At 39.6% G+C, this 23,359-nt stretch overlaps 1 protein-coding gene across 1 annotated transcript; it reads right to left on the bottom strand.

Annotated features, from left to right (window-relative positions):
* Nucleotides 1–213: 213 nt before the first annotated feature.
* On the bottom strand, nucleotides 214–21,089 carry IVNS1ABP (influenza virus NS1A binding protein). Its single transcript, XM_059412782.1, has 15 exons — nucleotides 20,325–21,089; nucleotides 13,339–13,568; nucleotides 12,419–12,547; nucleotides 12,045–12,214; nucleotides 11,837–11,912; nucleotides 10,594–10,767; nucleotides 9,979–10,104; nucleotides 8,520–8,627; nucleotides 4,715–4,844; nucleotides 4,253–4,477; nucleotides 3,686–3,807; nucleotides 3,468–3,594; nucleotides 3,250–3,381; nucleotides 2,930–3,103; nucleotides 214–1,628 (listed from the first exon to the last, which is right to left on the bottom strand). Exons 3-15 carry the CDS (start codon nucleotides 12,527–12,529, stop codon nucleotides 1,375–1,377), a joined length of 1,929 nt encoding a protein of 642 aa, XP_059268765.1. The 5' UTR covers nucleotides 12,530–12,547; nucleotides 13,339–13,568; nucleotides 20,325–21,089; the 3' UTR covers nucleotides 214–1,374.
* Between the last annotated feature and the right edge of the window lie 2,270 nt (nucleotides 21,090–23,359).

The raw sequence follows: 23,359 nt of genomic DNA on the forward strand, positions 1-23,359 counted from the left end.
AAGTTAGCCACTGGTTGTCATCTTGTCCTAGTTGGCTCGTTAGATTCTTACGTGTTGGTCTTCTCTGAGAAAAAAATCTTACCATCAGTTCTATTTCAGACATGGCAGGTGACTGTTTTCCCAAATACCTTAAGCTCATCATTACTGGGGTTAAAAACTGTCCCCCAAACTTTTAAGTTACGAATGAGTACACAAACAACATTTGGGTATTAATTCCATGGTGCAAGGATTTCCTGCAAAGTACCTTTAATATGTTTGCATTGGCAGCAAGCATTAGGATGTGCTAATTTTGGCACCATAAGTTATATGTGTAGCACTACACATTCCATAAAGTCACCCCAACCAGTATTTATCCATATAAAGAGAAAAACTGAGCAAAAACATAGTACTGATAAAGGCTGCATTCATAAACCCAATACAGTTTTAATTTTTTTCACAATCGAGGGTGCTATTTAGGATTGTTAATGATAAATAAAGACAGGAATTATTTAGAAAATAAAGTACTTCACCATTCTTTACTGTTATATATTAAGTGTCTTGCTATATAAAATATACCCTCAAGAAGTCAGAATATTTGAAATCAGTGTTTCAAATAAAAATCACAGCTACGTTACTGTTCAGCAACTCCATTCAAATAAACTATTGGTACTGCAGTCTCCCCCCCCCCCCCCAAAAAAGTAGCTGAGGCAAAAGCTTAGAAGTTTGCATTCTGGGCATATAAAAGAAACACTTTACTCTGCATCCTTTAAGACTGCCACTCTGCTTCAGTTATTTGAATCTGCCCTATCTTCAATAGGTAAAGCACTGTGCTGAGAATATAAAAAGTTAAGTTATAAAAAGGCAATCATAAAAGATTAAATCTTGGTAGGCATGTCAGCTTTCTTTTAATAAAAACAAAAATAGTCATTGTCATCTAGTTAAATAAGTCTCTTTTGTATAGAGTGTTCCAGTTATTGAAAAAGGGCCCTTAAAAAAACCCAACTGTCTAGATCTTAAACCCTACCCCCTTGCCCCGTTATACATGTTTGAGGGAAGAGTCATTTAATGTGCAAATTGGCAAAAACAAATGTGGAGGAGGGGACTTCTTGAAATGACATGCCTGATCAAGTCTTGGTTTATTCTTTTACAATATTAATTTCCAAAAAGTAAAATAACCAAAGTAGTCCTAAAAATACACAAAACAGACCTTCATCTTTGCATTCCTTTCCCAATAAACACAAAATGTACAGCATGTTTAATAATATGCAATATGCAAAAGCTTTGTGTTGCTGTTAGCAACATCTGTTACCCACCCACCCTCCTTATTCACAAGTGTACCTCTACTAAACACAATTACATCACTAAGCCTGTTAGTTTGAAAGGGTCTTAAATGTGTTAAAACTGGAAAATCTTCGTGTAGGGGCTCCACTCATTTGACTCGAGGTTATACACTTCCACCGTATTCAGAAATTCATTGCCATCAAATCCGCCCACTGCATAAATGGTGTTCCCTACAGTTGCAATCCCGGCGTTGCTCCTTGGTGAAGTCATGTTTCTCATCATCTTCCATTCATTTCTCGTTGGGTCGTACATCTCCACACAACTGATGGCATGAGAACCATCAAAGCCACCACCTACAAATAATTTTCCTAAAAGAGAAAGGAAACAAGGTAAATCTAAAGAGAGTAAGAAAAAAAAAAACCCTACTTAATTATTTTTTGCTAAAATCAGTGGTTCTTAGTAGAAATGCCTGCTCATTCTGTAGAAAGTACACGCTCTCTAGGAGCTGTGGATACAAATGCAACAAAATTGATGAAAACCCATTCATACCAGGAACTCAGGTAACTTAAAAGGAGAGGGTAGCATCTAACTGAAGTTAATTCCTGTAATTCTTTGTGGTAGCTACTATTATTGCCATTTCACAGATGAAATGAGGCACAAAGTAGGTGGACAATTCACCTAAAAATGCAGCTAATTAGTGGCAAGCCAGAGTAGTTTTGTGCACTGGAAATTTTGTAATAGTCTAGTGCCTAAGAACTGAGATTCAAAAGTTACAGAAAAGCAGGTTTCAGATGACAACATTTTCTTGAGCTTTCCAACTATCTAAAATTACTTTGGCACAAAAACTTCTTGGAAACAGACCAGAAGTTATCACTTATTTTCAAATATATATGCAAAACCGTTAGTAAGTTATTTTCAAACAGATAAAATGTTAGCATTAAATACTTTATAACTTAAAAAAAAATCGTTATTTTCTCATCTGTCACTTAAGCTATCTGCATCTATATATTTATATAAGAACTGACAAGGCTGGGGGTGGGGTGCCCTGCAGGCTACGATCTAGTAGGCTACTGCTGGCATGTCTACACATTTTTGCTTTCAGCAGTTGAGCCACAAGCTTAACTAAGATTCTGCTTTATTCCCAAGATAAGGCTAACTAAACTCTTAATTACATAATTAAACATGTAACTCAATAAAATGGATGTGAAAAGAAAGCTGTTTTATATAAAACCAAGTTTAATGCTTTCAAACGAATTGTTAAAATGTATTGCTTCCAGTTAGGCAGGGAGTAGACAATTAGAAAAGACTAATCTAGATCGGTACTTATTTTTGCTTTGCAGATCAAGTTCTCTGAATTCTTCTAAAGGAACAAACCCCAAAATGATATACTTTGCATATGGTTTATGGAAGGAAAGAACTTAGAACTTCATTCAGTGAACTCATCAAAAGATGATAGTGTGTTGATATATTTATATTATTATTTTAAGAACTGAGTCTCTTTTAGAAAAGACTTCCAAAAAACAAACCAACAATCCCTATCTCACTGGCAAAGATGGCTGTTCTGAGTTCTGATTATACAAGTATATAGTCATCACTGACATTCGTCCAGAATTTTACAAGAAACTGTTGCCACTCCCTATTCCTCACTTTTCCAAATCCCAACACTCACCATCAAGAACAGCTACGCCAGCTCCTCGCCTAGCCACATTCATGGGTGCAATTAAAGTCCAGGTGTTATTTTCAGGATTGTAACGTTCTACTGTGTTCAGGCAATTCCAAGACTCTGCACCTCCAATTATGTACAAAAACCCACCAAGCTCACAGACTGCAGCCTGGTGTCTACCTATAAAATCAAGTTGAGCCAAAATTATTACTTTATCTCCCAAAACTCTAAGTCGTACACTACATATACTGTTGATTCAGAAGTTAAAACATAAACACACACACACACACAACCAAAAAACAGGACACACAAAAAAATCAACTCACGAATGTTAAGAGGAGCACAGCTTGTCCATGACTTTGTTACAGGATCAAATACATCACAGTTTTTCAGTCCTTTTTGACCATATGGATCAGAGCCACCAACGATGTATAATTTCCCATTCAGAGCACATACTCCTATGTGAATATAAAATAAGGTTATATATTGGTAATCTAATTATCATATTTAAATACTGAATATCCCAGAAGAAAAGTAATTTTACCTGCATTACAACGGTTAGTTCTCAATTCTGGAACAGGAGTCCAGTCATCTATGCTTGGATCATACATCTCTCCACAGCTCAGGTCATCTGAGTGGCCATTCGATCCACCTACCACATAGAGTTGGCCCTGCATCAAAAGTGAGAGATTAGAATTTCAGCCATTCTGAAGTATGAGAACAGCTAAATACGGATTACTTCTTGCAACACAGTGCACTCACCATGAGTACAGCCATTTGAAATCGAGCCCTTGGTGTTCTCATGGGAGCAAGAAAGGACCAGTGATCTGTATGTGGATCATAGCATTCGACTGTTCGAAGACACTCCTCTCTGTTATAGCCACCTAGTAAAAGAATCATCAAGATGTATGTGTAAGATATTAAACTGGACCAGAGTTCCTGGCCTAGAAGGATTTAAGTAATCTGCACAACAAGAAAAGGAATTTTATCCATAAACTTAGTGAGGCCCCATTAGTTGATGTTTTAACAACATTTATCAGTAGAAGTAAATTGCTTAGTCTTGCTCTGAAAATAAGAACAATAATTCAGCTACGTTCTAGTTTAAGAATTAGAAACAGACATTTACTTAAAGGTTAGACAACATGAAGGTATTTACTTTTTATTTCTTGGTCTTTTTAAAATATGGGAAAGCAGAATGCCAAGGAAGGCGGCATATATTAAACCCTATCTTCCAAAGTTCCCATGTCACAAGCAAGCACAAATGTCCATTTAAGAGGCTTAGCCAGTTGAAAGTTTTCAGTAAGAAAACACTCATCCTTCTGTTCTTACCTGCTGCTATCAGCTTGCCGTTCATCTCTGCTGTCCCCAGGCCAGACCGTGCATACTGCATGGGAGACATGGGCTTTTCTATTAGCTCATCTGGTTGCATCTCAAAGCTTAAACTTTTAATTAGTTTTGGAGTACTCGTTGGTGAGCTCTGTGGGCTGTTTCGCCCATGAAGGAAAATTACACAGAATATACCATCCAGCACAGCCAGGCACAAGTAAGTGTTATCTGTAAGCAGAAAAGTTCTATGTTTAAGATGCAGTTATTGTTACTTTTGGTTTCCTGCGTGATCCTGAATTGGACTCCAGATTCCAGCATAGAATGATCTGCTATTGTTTTCCAAATTTAGTTGCTTCTGAGTTTTTTCTCCACAGTGACTTTCAAAGTTATTAAATGGTTCCGCTCAACACTCCTTCTTTAAAAATAAGTACTTCAAAGACAATCTGACAAGCATAATACACTTACTTGAAGTCTTTTCCGAAGCAACGATTTTCCATTCATGCTTAGGGCTTTGTACTGTAGCATTTGGAGAAGAGAGACATCCAGTGGAACTGCTACTTATCGGCTTATGGCCATTCTCACGTGGTGGCTTTTTCTGCAAAATCAAAAGGTAGCTACAGAAACCTAGCCAAAGACCATACCTGGTGTACCTTTCTTTGTTCCTGAGCTATTCCACAACACTGAAAAAAACGTGTCTTTCACCTATGTATGACGTTTATAGCATACCTAAATTTAAGACAAACCAACACTTTCCAACTGACACAAATTACTGGCATACATCCATCTCCACTTGTAATGAAACAACTATAACTACACAAATAGCCTGGCCAGGAAAAGCTCAATTTAAGAAATTTAAAAAACACTGTAGATCAAATATCAGAATACTTCAGTGGGGGGTGGGGGAGATGGGAAGGAACCCCCTTCATAATCTACATAAGCTCACATACTCTTTATACTAAGTGTAGAATCATCTTTCAAAAGAGGTTTTTAATTTAAAAGGGTATGAATGATCTGAAATAATACATTTAACCCACTGTCTCTAAGAAATTATCAAATGTAATAATATCATATGTACTATGATATCCTTCATACAATGCCAGCAAAGAAGTGAGCAGAAATTTATCCAATCCAGGCCCTCTGAGAAGTACTTCTCAGGACCACTTTACAGATTTAGAGTGCTTTTCTAGACAAATCAAACTACATCAAAACACAGAAATAAAAAACAGAAACCAGAAATGGAACAATACTACTAAAAGAACCAAACATTCACAACAGTAGAATACACAGGAACACTAATGGGCAAAGCTACAAATTTTCCCAAATAACTTTAAGAGAATCACATTGTGTTTTTATGTATGAATTCCCTTTGATGGTTTTCTTCCAATAACATTAGCCCTTGACTTTTAAAGGATATGATTATACGGAATTAGAGGAGTCAAAGACCCCCTAGGCAGAACTACCAAATAAACAGGTACCACCCTCAGTACCTGATCAAGTCTGCTTATCTACTTACTTTGGTCCCCAGGGCCAGAGCCACATGGATAGGTAAGATTTACAGTAGAAATTTGTTTCTTGTGGAAGCAATAAAGCCAAGTAACAACTCTTAGAGGAAAAGATTTTGGTAGCTACTTGAAGCCGTGAAGTTTGGTCTGGGCCATTCAACAATTGTGGTTACAGCGTATGTAGGCTATTTTGAGAACAGGTAGAGCATGTACTAGGTTAACGGTTAACATTAAGTTCTACTTAGACATTTACTATATACCTAGGTATTATTAGGAACTTTATTCACATCATCTCTTTTAATCCAGTTACGGCCAGTACTGCCAATCCATTTTATTGGTAACAATACTCAGAGAAGATATGCATTGCCTAATGCAATACAACTAAAAGAAAAATTAGAAATTCTGAGTATAAAGCCACTCTTTTTATACTATGCCAGACTTGTGTCTTCTGCTACTAGAATTACAAAGTACAGAAAACCCCATCCCAACCTGTGGGAAGAAGGGATCCAAAGTATCACAAACTGATAATGCTTATATTAAGAGCTTTTATCACAGTAAGAAAACTGTTCCAATGTATGGACTATAATTGAGAAAAAAAATCAATGTAAAAGAAAAGCAGGGTAACAGCAAAGACTATTTTTTTTTTTTTTAAGCAAGTTATACAGAAATGCTGGATAACTCCTTTATATTCCTTCTGCAACATTTCCAAACCCATCCTTCCCTCTCCTTTATCTTCAAACTTTCCTCTATCAGCTCTCATCCAGCCACGCACTGGCTCTGCTTTCTTTGCCTCTGGCTCACCAGAGGGTTATCTATGGTGGCGGTTTCTTTTTCAACCATTATTACTTCTCAAGCTAATGGATTCCTGACCTTAATATACTTTGGAACTTATATCCACTAAAGATTACAAAGTGGCCTCTCACAATTAATGCAGAAGAGATGGTATCTATAACCTTCTTTTACATGACCTCCCAAAGAATGATTTGACTCAATTAATAATTTATTGTCCTCCTTAAAAATTATCTCCACCTATGTTAGGTGGAGCTTTTAATGTATTTTGATTCTAATTTCTTCCTTCCTTTCTAATGGCTTCTTGTCAAACTCTTTTCCTATTCCTCAAGCCTAATGTGTCACCACATCCTGTTTAACTTCATGATCTTTATATCCAGGGAACCACCTTCTAATGAGTCACATATGTCAGAATTCCATTTTCTCAAATTCTTTCTCTTCCTTTTGCTTAATTTTCTTATTCTAAATGATCACTAAGGACTCATTCAACTTTTGAAACTATAAATGTCTAGAGTCCACTCTTCCTCCTCCATGCCCTTGAATCAAGCCCTTGTCATTTTTTAAAAAATGACTTCTTGTAATAGGCTGTAAATTGGTCTTACAAGCTTTACCCTCTGTGCTTGGGTCGTAAAAACTGAAGGGTTTAATGCCATCCTTTACTGGAGTAAGAAATACAAAAGGAAATAAACCACAGATCAGGTGGAGTCCCATGACCTAGAGACCGCCCATCTGATAGTTAACAATATGACTAATGTATAGATTTTTGCTGTATAGAAGTACAGTAATTTAATCAATCCCCCTATGTAACCGACATACCTCTCTCTATATGCTATGCAAACTCTTCTCAATCATAGGGCTGCTCAAATGTTGCCTCCTCTGTAAAATTCCCCTAGTTTCTCTCCTGTTCTTCCATGCCCTCCCCTATATGCCTTTCGAAGACAACTCCTGTAAGAGTGCACCGTTTCACTCTGCTGTAAGGTCCTACAACCCGAAACTATCCCTCATACACGTTAACATCATGGCCTGCCACTTATTGGGCACGCAAACTTTAATTGTTGAAAGTATAACTTTAAAAAAAAATACATCTTTAGAGTCACGAGGGAAAATATTCTAAATGTTCAAAACGCAGAACTACGAATAAAGTTCTCAACTAACTCACACCCTGACACTTTTGTGAAAATAAAGATATTTGGTGACTACTGCCACAGAATACTCCTGTTTTCTTTATTTCACTTTCTATTAAAAAAAAACCATTCCTTTAAACTGGGTTAACTCAGCCTATTCTACAGTTAATGCCTTACAAATACAACACTGAGCTGAAGGCCAAAAAAAAGAATGCATACTACATGACCATTTATGTCCACTCTAAACACAGGCAAAGTAGTCTGTTGTTTCAGAAGGTAGAATAATGGTTTTGTTTGGGGGGGTGTGAAGGGAGGTGACTGGGAAGGGATAAGAGGTTTCCAGGAAGCAGAAATCTCTTCTTGACCCAAGTAGTGTTTAAATTAGTGGGTACACTATTTGACATTTATGATTTGTGTACTTTAAATTGTCTCCAGACTAAAAAAGTTGATACCTAAGATTTAAAAAAAAACCAAAAACCAAAAAATGGAACAGAACAAAACAAAACAAAAAAAACCCCAGGGTCTAACAACACTTATTCCTGTTGCAAACTATTTTTTTGTAACCTAACCCAAAAAATCAATTTCTACTTTGTTTCATCTTATCGGCCTTTCTTACTACTTGTAAATCCTATTTCATTGAGAAAAAAATCTAAATGTGTTGAATTTATTTCTTTTTATGTGCCAAAACAGTAGTAACTGTTAAGAAAGATAGGCTTGTTTTGTCCCCAAAATGTTTCTGTTTAGTTATACCAATGAAATTCTTCCACTTTCCTTTATTAAAGGAAAATTTCAGTATGCTACAAAATGCTCTAATCACATTTTAACCTGAGGTTACCTCAGATGTGCAATGTGTACCTGCACAAACTGAATGTGGTCATCATCACTGCCAAACACCTCAGCCTGTCCATCTAGTAGGTTCCCATCAAGCAGCTTGTGATCAGCTGAGTAGTACAAGGTTTGAACCTGCAAAACAGCAACAGAACACCCATGTGGCTACCGTCTCCATGGCTACTCCACTAGTATGCAGCTCACACAAACGCCTCAAGGTAACCTCCAGTGTGCTTCCTGAACTTGACATCTTGCTCTGGCAGGATCCCGAAGTAAAGAAAATACAGGTCATGGTTGTAAAAATTTAAAAAACAAAAATCAAATACAGAATCTTCTAATACTGGCCGAAGAGTCCTTGTCTTGACTGGCTTGAAAGAAATCTTCATTTTCTCATAGCTTCTATTATATAGCATTAAGAAAAAAAGCACTAGTACAATATATATAGACTCTTAAAGAATATACATATTTACAATAAAATATGGAATATGGTTTACACCTTTGAAGTGGTCTGATTTGCATTAACATATTTCTGTCCTGCAGGCAATTTCAAGAAAAACAGATAAAAAGCAAATGCAAAATGCAAACAAGCTGTAGAGACAGAGATAACTCACGTAGCAGATGCAAACACATGGTTAATGCACCTGATTTTCAAGTGGGAAAGGATATAAAACTTTGGGATCACCTGTTAGCCTTCTTAGAACATAATGATAACAATATGTTTCAAGGCCTAACAGATCTGGTAAGCCTTTAGTGAGTCTGAAAGGCTTAAGTGGAATGACAGATGCAGGGCCACTCTACTGCTCCGTCGGCATACGTTCAATTCCCACCATTTCTCCATCAAATCTTTCTTGTGTTATTTTTAAAAAGTAGCCCAAGGTAAGTGAGTGACTATATGTATGCACAACACCATTGAAAAACACAAAGCTTTAAAGAGAGAATCCTGTAAAGGAGTAAACACCATTAAATCATCATCGCTCTCTGCCCACAGCGGATTTTTCTTAGGAGAACTGGGGCAGGACTGCTGCTTCTTTACGTGTCAATACACTGGAGGTTTCTTCTTGTTTCTTCAGTCTTGGGTATCCTAGTTTTGTTAATAAACCTATGGGGAGATAAATCAATGGGGAGGAACAACCATTAGAAGCTTTTACCTACTTTCAAATTTAAAGCAAAAACCTGTGAAGAAAAATTAAGAATCTACAGAAAATTTCAGTATCACCTCCCATTTCTAAAGCAAATTACATGCTACTTTAAAGGAAGTTAACAGCACATAATAAGCAAAGAAATAAAAAAAGAAAAGCAGAAGACCAAACTGAACGGTTCATTCAGCTCACCTGGACACCCCCCCTGTTTCTCAGCTTAGGGGTACCTATAGCAAAATTTAAATTCTTTAGGGTGATGGTTATAAAATAAAAGTGAAAGGGAATCCTTCATGTTATAGCAAAATAATTTTTAAGAATTGCTGAAACCCATTTACTTTAAAACTAACCTCTTCCATCAGCTCTTCCAGACTGTCTCCATTCTCCCAGATGCTACGCTGCACCCAGTTGATTACCTTTGTGTACAATTTGCCATTGCTGGGCAAGCAGACATTATCTTCAAGCATTACCTCCAACTAGAATTAGGAAAAAACAGTGACACATAGATCAGTGTTGAACCTGTAATTCTCAGCTTACGGCTCAATTTCATAATAAAATGCTCACAGATGCCCAATCACATTCCACATATTTACTCTAATTTATAAGGAAATCAGTAGCCAGGGTGCCTGGGTGGCTCAGTAGGTGAAAGCCTCTGCCTTCGACTCAGGTCATGATCCTGGGATCGAGCCCCACATTGGGCTCTCTGCCTGCCTCTCTGCTTATCTGTATCTCTTTCTGACAAATAAATAAAATCTTTAAAAAAAAAAAAAGAACGGAAAGAAAGAAAGAAAATCAGTAGCCAAAAAAATATACCAATGGGTAGGCAGAAAACTGTTACACTGCCAAAAGTATCATTTGAATGTATTATTTTTTTTTTCTAACCATTACTTACATGCTTGAAACATGGACAAAGATTCCCTGCCTGGAACTAAGAAGTATATATCTTTTTATAGATTTTTACTCACCTTTAGCCGTGGAAGTTTAAGAAACTCCTCCTCTTCTGAAATTTGTAACAAATGCTCCTGAATATAAGCATCAACCTTATTCAACAAACGGGAGTCTCCCATACAACTTGCAAAATTTCGGTAAGAGATGCAGCTGGTAACATCCATTCTAGATAGCAAATAATCACCACAAACCTTGGAAAAGAAACGCACAAGTACCAATACTTACATATATTTTACTTGATGAATATTTAATACTTAGTGTGTAAGCATTACGTGAAGATAGAAAGATGAATTAAGAATCACTGCCCTGGGGCGCCTGGGTGGCTCAGTGGGTTAAAGCCTCTGCCTTCGGCTCAGGTCCTGATCCCAGAGTCCTGGGATCGAGCCCCGCACCAGGCTCTCTGCTCAGTGGGGAGCGTGCTTCCTCCTCTCTCTCTGCCTACCTCTCAGCCTACTTGTAATCTCTGCCCGTCAAATAAATAAAATCTTAAAAAAAAAAAAAAAAAAAAAAAGAATCACTGCCCTAATCAAACAACTTTAACATTGGGAAGAACATATGCATACAAACAATAAACATCAAAGAATAGTATACAAATGTCTAAGTTGTTTAAGGAAAGATGCCACAAACTGAAATGCTGTGATAATGCATATGAAATGTTCAAATATTTCTAACTAGAAGAATTAGAAAAGACTTCATTATGAAGGCAGTATCTAAACTGGGTTCTACATGAGAGATGCTGCTGAATGCAGAATAGAGGAAGCAGGGACCATGACCTGAGAGGAAGACAGATGCTTTACCAACTGAGCCACCCAGGCACCACAAGACTTAAATGCCCTTTACCCTATGAATTATTAAGCAGCTCTCAATGGCATTAAATTCTAGAAGGAGTCCTTTTAAAGAGGAGCTCCAGCGTGTAGAACAACAAATGAACTGAGAATATAAGCTATATGATTAACTCTTGAGGAAAAGCAAGTATTTTACACCCTATCAGTGACTGATACAGCTACCCAGCCCAGAAGACTACTGGAAGAGCAAGGGTTTAGCTCAAATTATCTGAGAGAAGTATGACCTTGCTACATAACTATAACTGAATGGTTAATAAATGGTTAAAATAACATTCAGTTCTCTATGGGAAAAAGGGGGCCATTTTTCAAGTTCTTGAAACTAAGAAATGGCTTAGGACAAATTATGCCCTCTAACCATGTAAAAGCAGACTTGCTAGTAATAGTTCCCCTTATATACTAACTTCTTGTACTCTACCTGCTTTACTCGGTCCATCTTTAGCTTTTTTGCTGCAGAATAGACATCTTTTACCAATTCTTTATCGGCTTTCAACCTATTAAAAAAAAGTTCTTTATCATTTATGATACTAAGGCCTTAAAACACAGATACTTAATTGAAATAAATTTAGAGAGACTTGGAATTTCCTGATGACATCCCCTAATTACACAGTTTATAAAGTACTTACTGAGCAGTGTAGGCGTAATTCAGTAAGACTTCAACAGCTTCCGGATTGAGATCATCAAATTTAACATGAGAAATTCCATGAGGATCACTATCACTATTAAAGATTTCAAATAAATAGGGACTGCAGCAAGCCAGGACTGCTCTGTGTGCTAACATCTCATGGCCACAGACCTGAAATTATGAGGAATTAAAATCAGAAGTACTGTGGACTATGTATTTCTCTAGCTAATTACCACCTGGGATGATTCTTTATCTAATATTTATAAGTAAATCATTGCTTTTTAAAGTTATTTCATGAAATGCCTACCATGAAAAATAAATTAAGCAAATCTGCTTAATTTACTGCTTTTAGTAATAAAATATCAATTTTTATACCTGAAGTCGAACATCACAGAACTGGCCACTTTTCCTCAGGGCATTTAATTTGGCAACAGAAGACTCAATAAAATTTTCGTCTTCAAACATTAAATATCCGTTGGGAATCATTTTTCCTTATAAATTTGGCTAAAGAGCAGAAAGAAAGCTGAGTTATTACACTTGTGAATGAGGAATTTTATGATTATACCTTAAAGAGTAACATGGTACCTTTATTTTCAAAATTCCATCATATCAACACAAAAATGTTATTACACAAAAACACTGTGGAAACACTGGCACTGGATGTCCAAGTTTCTCTACCCCTGTACTCTGGTCCTAAGTCTTTTTGAGGATTCATACAGCAGTGAGTTATCTCAATGCTTTTGGTCTAGGTTTCCATACACATTCATTCTGAGGGGGAAAGAAACATCACCCAAGCTTGGCCCAAACCCATACATTGAGTAACCCTAAGAAGCCTGGAAGGATGTAGAGCAGTCATCACTTACAGGTTTCCATCTTTTGGGCTGCTGTCATTGCTTGACTCCCAAATGAAAGATATATAAGACAAATGTAAATTCTGTTCCCTTTGCAAGATTCAGATATTAGGGATCACTTATCTCCTAAGAATACATGCTAGAAACTTAAAAAAGTTTTAATTCTCTTTTAAAAAATGTTCATTTCACCTTTACTTGTGAAGAATTGACCAATGGCTATACAAAATCCACTATTAAAAGGCAGTAATAAATTTCAGTTTGAGCTGATTTATTTAAATTCAAAACAGTTTACAGAAAGAAAAAAACCAGAAAAGTGTTTTTTTTTCCTACACATGATCACTGACGTTCCCTTTAAGAAAATTATGAAAGGCTGTTAGTATACTGGGCATAGTCTTCGGAAAAAAAATGTGTCTTAATGTTGCCCTGGGCACTGAATTCACTTACCTACTGAACTGGTGAGAAATGGATTTCTGGGAAGTCTTAGATAATCCAAGGACAAAGGAGTGTTAAAACTCAGCAACTTCCTCAAGGTATGAAGACAGGTGGTTGAAGTGAAGGCAGAGGTGTCTTAAGCTCTAAATGGTGATTCCAAAACTATCAGGCTTGAAATGATGTAATCAAGTCCTTAAAAGCTATAGACATGAATTTCTTCTGTGATAATCATGCATCATAATCTGTAATAATGACAAATATCAGTTACTCAGGATGATCAAAGACTGTCATTGATCTAAGTGGATTAAATCAAACAAAGTCCTTATCTTCGAGGAATCTTTTTTTTTTTTTAAGATTTTTATTTATATGTTCGACAGAGAGAGACACAGTGAAAGAAGGAACACAAACACGGGGAGAGGGAGAAGCAGGCTTCCTACGCAGCAGGGACCCTGATGCAGGACTCGATCCCAGGACCCCGATCATGACCTGAGCCAAAGGCAGACACAATGACTGAGCCACCCATTTGGCCCTCTAGAAGAAATCTTGATGTAAATGGACACAAATACAGAAAATAACTAACACAAATGCAGTTATACATAAACATTTTTCTTTTAACCTGCAACTATTCAGGTTGCATTCAGATTAAACAAACAAAAAACACCTTCCCTGGAAGATAGGAGCTAATATATATCATTTAAATGAGATATACAAGCCCAAGACTGGAGAACAAATATAAATACTTGTTAACTCTGAGATTCTTTACTCTTAGATTTTAGATTACAACTAACATACAAACATATGATCTGTCCATTTTCACCAGCCAGCAAGCAACCTTTGGGCATCATTCCCAGACACATATACAATGTTAACAGTCAAAATCGGATACACTGTTCCCCAAAATGTGGTCTGCTTACCCAGCCTCTGCACCTTTGTTCAAGTTGTTTTCTCTTCTTGGAATACCAAAATGTGGTCTGCTCTACCCAGCCCCTGCACCTTTGTTCAAGTTGTTCTCTCTTCTTGGAATACCGTTAATGCAACCTCTGCCAGATGAAGTCTTACCTCCAAAGAGCTCCTGCCAAATCCCCCTAGTTGAGAGAAGTTTCTCCCTATCTTCTTCATTCTGAACACTGTCTGAAAGGCATGTGTAATCTTCCAGCTGGTCTGTTCTGAGCTGGGCTTCTGTGGACCTTCTTATCTCCCTTGATTCAAGGCTCTGGAAGGCAGAGCCTCTGTCTTGCTCACTTTGTATCCATCCCATCTCCCCACTACCAAAACAACTAGCCTAGAAACTTAAATATGAGTACTTGTTGAGCTGAACTAAATAAACAAAAGGGAAAATACCGATGCCTGTTTTTTATATGGTACTTGTACTTATATATAGTAAAAAACTACCAATGGAATTAATTATAGTTCAATCCACATCTTAAAAGTAATCATATTCAGTCCTCCTACCTCCATTTCCCCCCCCTCATTTTCACGTGGCATCAACTGCAAGTGTCAAATTCAGATGGCAATTATTTAAGCACCTGAACTGTTATGACACCACTGTCAGTATAATTTAGGAAATGAGAACTAAATACTTTGAAAGATGTGCATACTTTTTAAAAACGGACATCTTAAAATTACCTGGATTTTCCTTCTACATCTATCAAACCCAGAATTCTAACAATTATGTTCAGGTTAATGAATAATCACTTAACCCAGAACCCACTGAAGGCTGGTCCAGCTCCAACTGAACAAATTGTTAAGTTCAATACATGCATACTCTGTAATGGAGCTGGATGCCACATGCCCTAACTGGTTTCTCTATAATGTAAGTTCTACTTCAAGGACATCCTGGGTAATTCTGACTTAGGCTGGGGTTGTGGTCAATGCTTTCCCCTGCAACATATTATATTAGTATGTAATACTGATTTCCTCTACTCTATAGCTGCATCTAGATTAGTTCAGCTTTTAAGAAATTAGTTCTAACAAATTATTTCCAAGTACCACACAATTCTATGTACACAGAGAGACACACCATCCTAAGGAAACATTCAGACATTTCAGTCAAGATTTATCTAGCTCAAATTAAGAAAATCTTTGTATATATGATACATACTTGGGGGTGGCCAATTCACAGACATAGTTGGTAACTCCTCATTTCAGTTTCATAAACTGCTCTTTTTTTTTTTTTTAAGATTTTATTTATTTATTTGACAGAGATCACAAGTAGGCAGAGAGGCAGGCGGGGGTGGAGGGAGCAAGCTCCCTGCTGGGAAGAGAGCTAGAGCTCCCTGCTGGGAAGAGAGCTAGAGCTCCCTGCTGGGAAGAGAGCTCGATGCCCAGGACCCTGAGATCAGGACCTGAGCTGAAGGCAGAGGCTTTAACCCACTGAGCCACCCAGGCACCCAGTCATAAGCTGCTCTTATAAGAAGGGTAAAGAGGGGGGGAATCCCTCCATGCAGATTATGTTGGTATCATTAAAATGTGCTTTTTGAAAAACCATAAACTTATGTTATAGAGATTTATAAACATATTAAATATTGACCAGTTTTATTCATTCTTCAGTGTTTTTCTGTAAACTAGTCTTGATCTAACCAAGAATAAAAATGACATCTAAGTTCTACCTTAAATTTTGGGGGGTGGGAGGGAGATGGTTAAAATCACTCAGTCCATTAGAAGAAAAAACTGGAAAATTTTGGGAGCAACTCTAGGTATACAACTTTGTACAATATTATTGGTTTGCAATAAAATGAGTTCTTCTACATTTAGAACTTGGAAGACTTTCCAGCATATCAGGGTCTTAATATGAACCTCATCTCTTTAATGATTAGTACAACCCTACTCGATTTTAAGAGCTAGCTCAAGTCCACTTGACATTTTTATTCAATTATTGTCCTCATATGCTGTAGGTCCCTACTAGCACCCCCACCCCTGCCAAGTTGGAGGAGATCGTATCAGCTCTTGCCTGCAAAACCATGTCTTTGAAAGTTCATAGTCACTTTCACTCAAGTAAGCATTTGGCAAATTGAGTCTCAAAAGATGCTAAAAATTTTAGTACATCTTATTTTGGTTTGGGAGACTCAAACTCAACAATTGGTGGAATAAAAATACGCAGATTTTTTTTTTCTTTGAAAAGCCAAACCAAAAGCCCAACACCCTAGAGTTACATAAAAGTATAAAATTTAAAATTTCTTTGTTATTTAAAGAATACAAAAACACTAACCTAAAGTGATATATCCACCCTACGTTTATTGCAGCCTTATTTACAAGAGTCAAACTATGGAAGCAGGCCAAGTATTCATCCACAGATGAACGGATAAAGAAAATGTGGCATATATATACATACATAAAACGGGATATTACTCAGCCATAAAAAAGAATGAAATCTTGCCATCTGCAACAACATGGATGGATCTAGAGAGTATAATGCTAAGCAGAATATACCAGAGAAAGACAAATACCACACCACTTCACTCATATGTGAAATTCAAGAACCAAATGAAAAGAAAAAAAGAGACAAACCGAAAAAAAGACTCCTAACTACAGAGGACAAAGACACGGTTACAGAGGGGAGGTGGGTAGATCAATGAGTGAACTAGTAAGGGGATTAAGAGTATACTTGTGTTAATGTGCACTCAGTAATATATGGAACTGTTAAATCACAATATTGTACACCTGAAACTAATAACACTGTTCACTACACTGGAATTAAAATCTAAAAAAAAAATGTCTTTGCTACTTAAAATATACAATCAATTAATCCACTTTAAAAATTAAAACTGGGGTCAAATACAACATATTCAGGTAAATACACCTTCATTCCTTATTATGGCCAGTGCAAGAAAATGGGAGACAGAAGACTCATAAATGAGTAATTAAACTGCTTCAGTAACACTCAGAAGTTCACATGTTATGTTACCACAGGCCCCAAAAAGATTAGCTTAACTGAAATACAATTCAACAGGTCTTACCCAAGAGTTGTAAAAATGGTGGGCACACTATGGCCTGGCCTCCAAATTATTCTTGGGCCTTCAGTAAGCCCAAGAATAAAATGTCATCAGTTTTAAAAGATAAAATGTTATTAAATTTTCAAAGCATCCTTAAAACCTCAAGGCACGTAACAATTTTATTATTTAAGTTTCAAGGCAATCTTTTGAGGGCAGCCAACTCACAAAATAGCAATGAACTCTATTTTTAAAGGGCAGATTTTTATAATTACAAATTCAATCTTTATAAAACTAGAAGTTATACATTCCACGTCACCTTTCAAACTACGATCTCAAAAGTCAAACTCACTCAATTCCTCCATCCTCATTGTTCCGCAATTCTTATATCCCCATTTATGGCACCAAACATATGGCTGGGACAATCGGGAATGGGATGCTTATAATACCAATGGAGTTAACTCCACTCCCCAGCACTGAACACTTCACAGACCAACCAGAAAGACAGATACCAAGCAGTGAAAATAGTTCAAACAAAAGAGGAAAGGGGTATGATATACATATTCCAGAAACTGCAGCTATTTCTGTTTCAATGGATTATGGTCTGCAGGATGCAGATGGTAAATAGGGGGAGAGGAAGTAAGAAAGATCAATGCTAAGATTTAAACAATGCTGGAGAGCAGAAAAGGATTATAGTAAGAACACTCTAGCAGAATTGGGGGGGATGGTCTAGAGGAACATATAAAATATAGAAGTGGGGACATTAAGATATTATATATTCCTGCTTATCCTATCATTTTAGCTTGGATATGTGTGGCATCAGTATCAAAATCAGTATCAAAATTAGAATTCCGAAAAATGTTTAACAGTTATTTGTAGTTTGCTGCAAGCTCAAGGTTAGTTAGAAGAGGAATTTGCTGTGGGACATTGTAATGCGGAGTTTACTTGCTCAGTATCCAGCTTGATACCAAATGTGTTAAAATACTGATCTGATAGGTAGGAAAATACTGATAGGTTTAGAAATCACTTACAAGGTGGTAGCTCAAGTTTACAAGTGAACATAAGCATGTATTTTCTGTGCATCTAACAAGAACCCAGAGATCACTCCCGTGTTCATAATTTCTCCATTTACACTCTGTAGCCTAAGGCGGGAGGATCTCCAACCTTTTAGAATTCCTCCATGGAGATTGACTATAAAATCATACTGCTGTGTCTCTGTCACATAAATAAATAAAATCTTTAAAAAAAAAAGAAAAGTCAATGAAATTATCTTTAGGAGTACTTTATCTTGGTATCAGTAATTAAGACATTTCCCTAATAAAAGAACATTCTACATTAAAAACCAGATTTGCAAAACTACATTCAATTGCCATCACAAATATACCTCAACCAAGGAAAAAAGCCCACTCCAAAGTAGCCCAAAAGATACCAATTTAAACTAAAACCAAACCTGGGATCTTCTGGGGGTTTTTTTGCGGGGGTGGGGGGGAGGTGGTAGACAAACAGTACAAATTAAGATAAAAGGTATAATTAATATCTATTAACTAACTATATAGCTTTCACATATTAGAAAAATTCAGAGGAAAACCATTCCAGGTCTCTTTTAGGTCAGTGTGTGTTCTAGTCCAATTTTACCACCAACTACCAAACTACAGACATCTGAGAAGCCTGCCAGCTAGCTTTAAAGGATACTATTGTTAATCCAATTCTAAACAGTGCTTGTCTCATCTCCAGATATACACCTGCTCTCCTTAGCATCCTTAAGAGGAAGATTTCAGCACGATTATGCCTGCAACTAACTATTCATCCGTATTTTGTTATCCTAAAATCAACTGCCAGTGCCAGAGTTATTAAAGGAAAATACGGATTCTGGTAGTCTGGCCCACGCTGTACTTGTTCAAAGTACTGCTTCCAAAGTTCTTACTTATCACTAGACCGAAGATCACCACGCAAAGTCCTCAAACAACAGTTTGATACGAGAGTATTCTAATCCTCCATCACTGGCAATAGACATTAGGAAACAAAACCACGCTCTTTAGGCCTATGTCTACTTGCTACAGGTTTTGAAACGTCCGCTGTTTCAAATCTACTATGTATTGAGAAAGTTAATCTATTTCTAAAATATTTGTCGTCCAAGTCTTCTTACATTCAACTCTCAATCTGATATTGCCTGATACTTTCCTACCACCAAGAATTTACAAGCAAACGCCGTTTTGCAAGCCGCGTGCAAGAATGGAAAAAGAGCAGACCTCTCCGCCGATTTTTTTTTTTTTTAAACAAGGCAAGTGGCGATCGCCTCAGAGTGACTCAAGAGTCGGGTAGCCCCAGGCCTTCCTCCCAGCGCGGCCGGGAGGGCGCCCACTCCCAAGGCTGGAAGGCGAGGCGCCCGGCGCCCGCACACCCCCGGCTGGGATTGGCCGGCCACGCAGTCATTCAGCGCCGACACGTCAGGGCAGCCGCTCCCTCCCTCCTCCCGCCCCCTTCTCCCCGCGCTTGGCAAGAAAAGCGGGCAACGTGGAGCGGGAACAAAGGACCCCGCGGCCCACGGCGATCCGGGACGCGGTGCCACCCCACTCCAGGCCCGAGGCACCGAGGCGGCCCGGAGCCGGCTCCCCGCCCACACGCGCCGAGTCCTGGGAGGTCCCAGGGAAGAGAGTCCAGACCTCGTGAGACCCAGACACCCGGAGTCGGTTCCTGACAGCGGGAAAGGAGATTCCCGCGTTCTCCTTCCGGCAGTCATCCCTGCCGCGTGTTGCCCTGACCCAGGCCCCCGAGAATCCCATGGGCAAAAACTCCCGCCCTACTTCCTCTGCCCGAGCTGAGGCGGCCCGCAGCCGCCTCGGCCGCCAACGCGACCCGGCAACCATGGCAGCGCCGGGAGCGCGGGGCCCGCGCGGCGCCAGCTCCTCGCCCCCAGAAAGCGGCAGCAGCGGCTTGGAGCGTCCTCCCCCGGGACCAGGACGCTGCTCCGAGCCTCGCACCGTCTCCCCAGCCGCCCGCGCCATCCCTCTGCTCGGACTCCGGTCGCGCCCTCTTCCTCCTCCACCGTCTGGAACCTGCGCGTATTACCTGGTTCATCCCTGAAGAGATGGAAAAACTCATGTCTGGAGCTTCGATGGGGAGCAGGAGGAAGCGGGCGGGAATCGGCCCAACGGAAAGCGCCTCGAGGCCGCGGAAGGGGGGAGCGGTCGGGCGGGAAGACCAGCGGTCAGCCGCAGAGGCTGCGAGGAGGGGCCGCGCCACCGAGGGTTCGCGGGGACTCGCTCGCTCGCTGGCACTGCCGCGCCGAAGCAGCAGGCGGGGAGACTGTGCAGCTCGGCTGTGAGCGACCGACCTCCACGCGCGTCCCGGAGACACTGCCGCCGCCGCCGCCCCGCTCGCGCCGCACCCCCTCGCACGTCACCACGTGCGCCGCCGCCGTCGCCGCCGCCGCCAATGTCTCCCGGCAGCTTCCGGCCCGAAGCCGTCAGCGAATCACAAGCGAGCACGAGAAAGCTCCCGCTCGCGGCCCCGCCCACCGCTCGCCTAGCTTCTCCTTCGCCGGCTTGGGTTCCTTCCTGCTCGGCTCAACTAGGTCAAGGCAAGGTGATCTCAGGGAGAGAGAGACGGTGTTTGGGGCTCGCCTCCTTTTATTGATCGCGTTGTGATCTCCTTCCCTAGCTTCGCACCCTGGCTTCGACTGTGCCGGAACTGGTTTCCTCCAGCCGCCCTCACCTGTTCTGCCTCCCCCTCGAGGCACAATAGCCGGAGATCAGACGTGGGAGATTAGAGATCTCGACGTCCAATTTACATCTAGGCAACTGCCCTAGACTGGAGTTGGCCGCCCTGGACCTTAGAGTCTGCGGTTGGCGTGGGCCCTCACCTTTGTTGGAGGGAGGGGGGGGGGGCATGGGGCGTGGGGATTGTGAGTGAGAAGAGAGGCACGCTGCGGGAAGGGGTGAAAGGGTTCAGGAACCGGAAAAAAAAACCCTGTTGAAGCGGTCAGAGGAGGCCTTCTGTTATATTAGTGTTGCTATAAAAACCTTCTGCTTTTGGTCCCCGGGATTTGTTTTGTCTGAGCACGGCTCTCCTTTCGGAGGCAGTCCGTTCTTTGCTGGTCTTGGCTGTCTTAAAAAGAAAAAAACAACAACGACGACAACAACAAAAAACCAAAACCTGGAGAACCGGCAGTCCTTATCCTAGTCTTCCGGGGCTTTTCAGACCACATGCCAAACTTAGTTATCCACCCTGCCCCTTTGCCCCCAAGAGTCAAACCTGTCCCCTGGGGACAGGAGGTATCCTGGGCTCTGACGGTAACTTCATGTGACTGAGGACATGGTGGAAAGATTCCTAGATTAAAGGTGAGGGGATTTACAGAGGTGAAGTTGTTGAGAGTTTGGCAGAGGCTTCCAGGCTAACGTCCTGTTAGTTTATCCTGATGTAGGGAGGGCGCTTAGGCGGCGTGTGCCCAACTTTGTATTTGACCACTCAAGTTAATTTGTAGACATTTCCAGGAGCCTACCATTCATTATCATGAAGTATTTATGCTTATGGGAGCAGGAAAAATAAATGTTGGGGCCCTTCATCTGCAATAGAAGCTTTACAACTTTTCTTTCTAAAATCTTGAGGCACGGCGGCTTGTTTTCTCACCCCTGTTCAATTGCGGGAGGAAACAGGAACTGAGATATCTATTAGTATGACTCTTCTATCTTGAGGATAAAAAGACTGCCATTTGCCACTGGGCTCTTGTTTTTGCCTCCTGATAATTAACAGTGTTCACTTTTACTGCAAATGAAACTCAGAGTACATGCCTCTTCAGGTTTTTTAAAATATCATGGGGTTCATTCTTTCAGTGAGAGAGTATGAATTGCCTGCTTTAGAGAAGCACATGACTGTGTGGCCTGCTGGACACATGGTCCCACTTGCTGTACTCTAAATAGTGCCTTTGTGACCTGAAACAGTCAACACTTTTCTTAAAGCTACAGTGTGATCAGTCAGTACATTTTTGCCCTGTATGGAACCTCATATTTACACGTTACCTTTTCTGTAGATAATGGCATAATTAATTAGTTCCATTAGTCCTACAGTCAACTCCAGACTCAAGCCTACTCAAGTACTGTGTAATCTAGAGGAAGACTTGAAAATGGAACACTGGCAATTTCAACCTTATAAAGTAACAAATTATAAGATGTTTTTCTTAATATTTAACTCGGGCAAGATATATGTGGAGAGTGCTTAATAAAAATAAAAACTATCAACTTCTGTTTTATGTCATGCACTGAGAAAGATAAATTGGGAATTGGTGCCCATCTGTAATCTCTCCATTTTTCTCTCGGATCCTGCTTCAAATGTCGTCCCAGTGCTAAACTCTGACTTGTGTTTTATTCATTATATACGAGTTTGCTAGGGCTCCTCTAACCACAAACTGGATGGCTTAAACAACAGAAATTTATTGTCTCACAGTTCTGGAGGCCAGAAGTATGAGGTCAAGGTGTCTGCAGGTCCATGCTCTGCCTGTGGGAGCTAAGGAAGACTCTGTTCCAGCCTTTTCTCCTGGCTTCTGGTAGTTCTTTGGCTTGCATGTCATTTTCCCTGTGTGCTTATCTCTTGGGTCCAAATTTTCCCTTTTTTATAAGGATGCCAATTGTATTGGATTAGTGGCTCATTCTAACTGAGTATGATCTCAACTAAATCAGCAGTGACTCTTTCCAAATAGGATCCCATTTTGAGGTATTGAGGGTTAGGACTTTTAACATGAATTTTGGAGGGGACATAATTGAGCACATTGTATTTTTCAAGTTTGGTTCACTGACCAAAACCACTCGGATATTCTTATTAGAAATGCAGTCCATAGGCTTCACCCTAACAAGTGATTCCCAAAGGAGGAGAGTGATTTTTGCCCCCAGGGCACATTTAGCAACATCTGGAATAGGCCCAGGGAAGGATGTTGTGATATCTAGTGGATCTGGAATGCTGCTCAACCACCTACAAGGCACAGGGTAGTCCCCACAGCAAGAAAATAATCTCTTAATATATTAATAGGGCCAAGATTTGGAAACCCTACTCTAGAACTGCTAGATCAGAATCTGGGAAAGGGGCCTGGAAATCTACATTTTTTAAAAAGG

This window comes from Mustela nigripes, chromosome 10, assembly GCF_022355385.1.
Source record: "Mustela nigripes isolate SB6536 chromosome 10, MUSNIG.SB6536, whole genome shotgun sequence".
NCBI classification, from domain to species: domain Eukaryota; kingdom Metazoa; phylum Chordata; class Mammalia; order Carnivora; family Mustelidae; genus Mustela; species Mustela nigripes.

Coding starts and splice junctions, on each gene's coding strand:
- IVNS1ABP (XM_059412782.1), bottom strand. CDS start 12,529: ATGATTCCCAACGGATATTTAATGTTTGAAGACGAAAATTTTATTGAG. Junction 4,478..4,714: donor TGCTTCGGAAAAGACTTCAA/GTAAGTGTATTA, acceptor TTCTGCTTACAG/ATAACACTTACTTGTGCCTG. Junction 3,595..3,685: donor TTCAAATGGCTGTACTCATG/GTGAGTGCACTG, acceptor CTTTTGATGCAG/GGCCAACTCTATGTGGTAGG.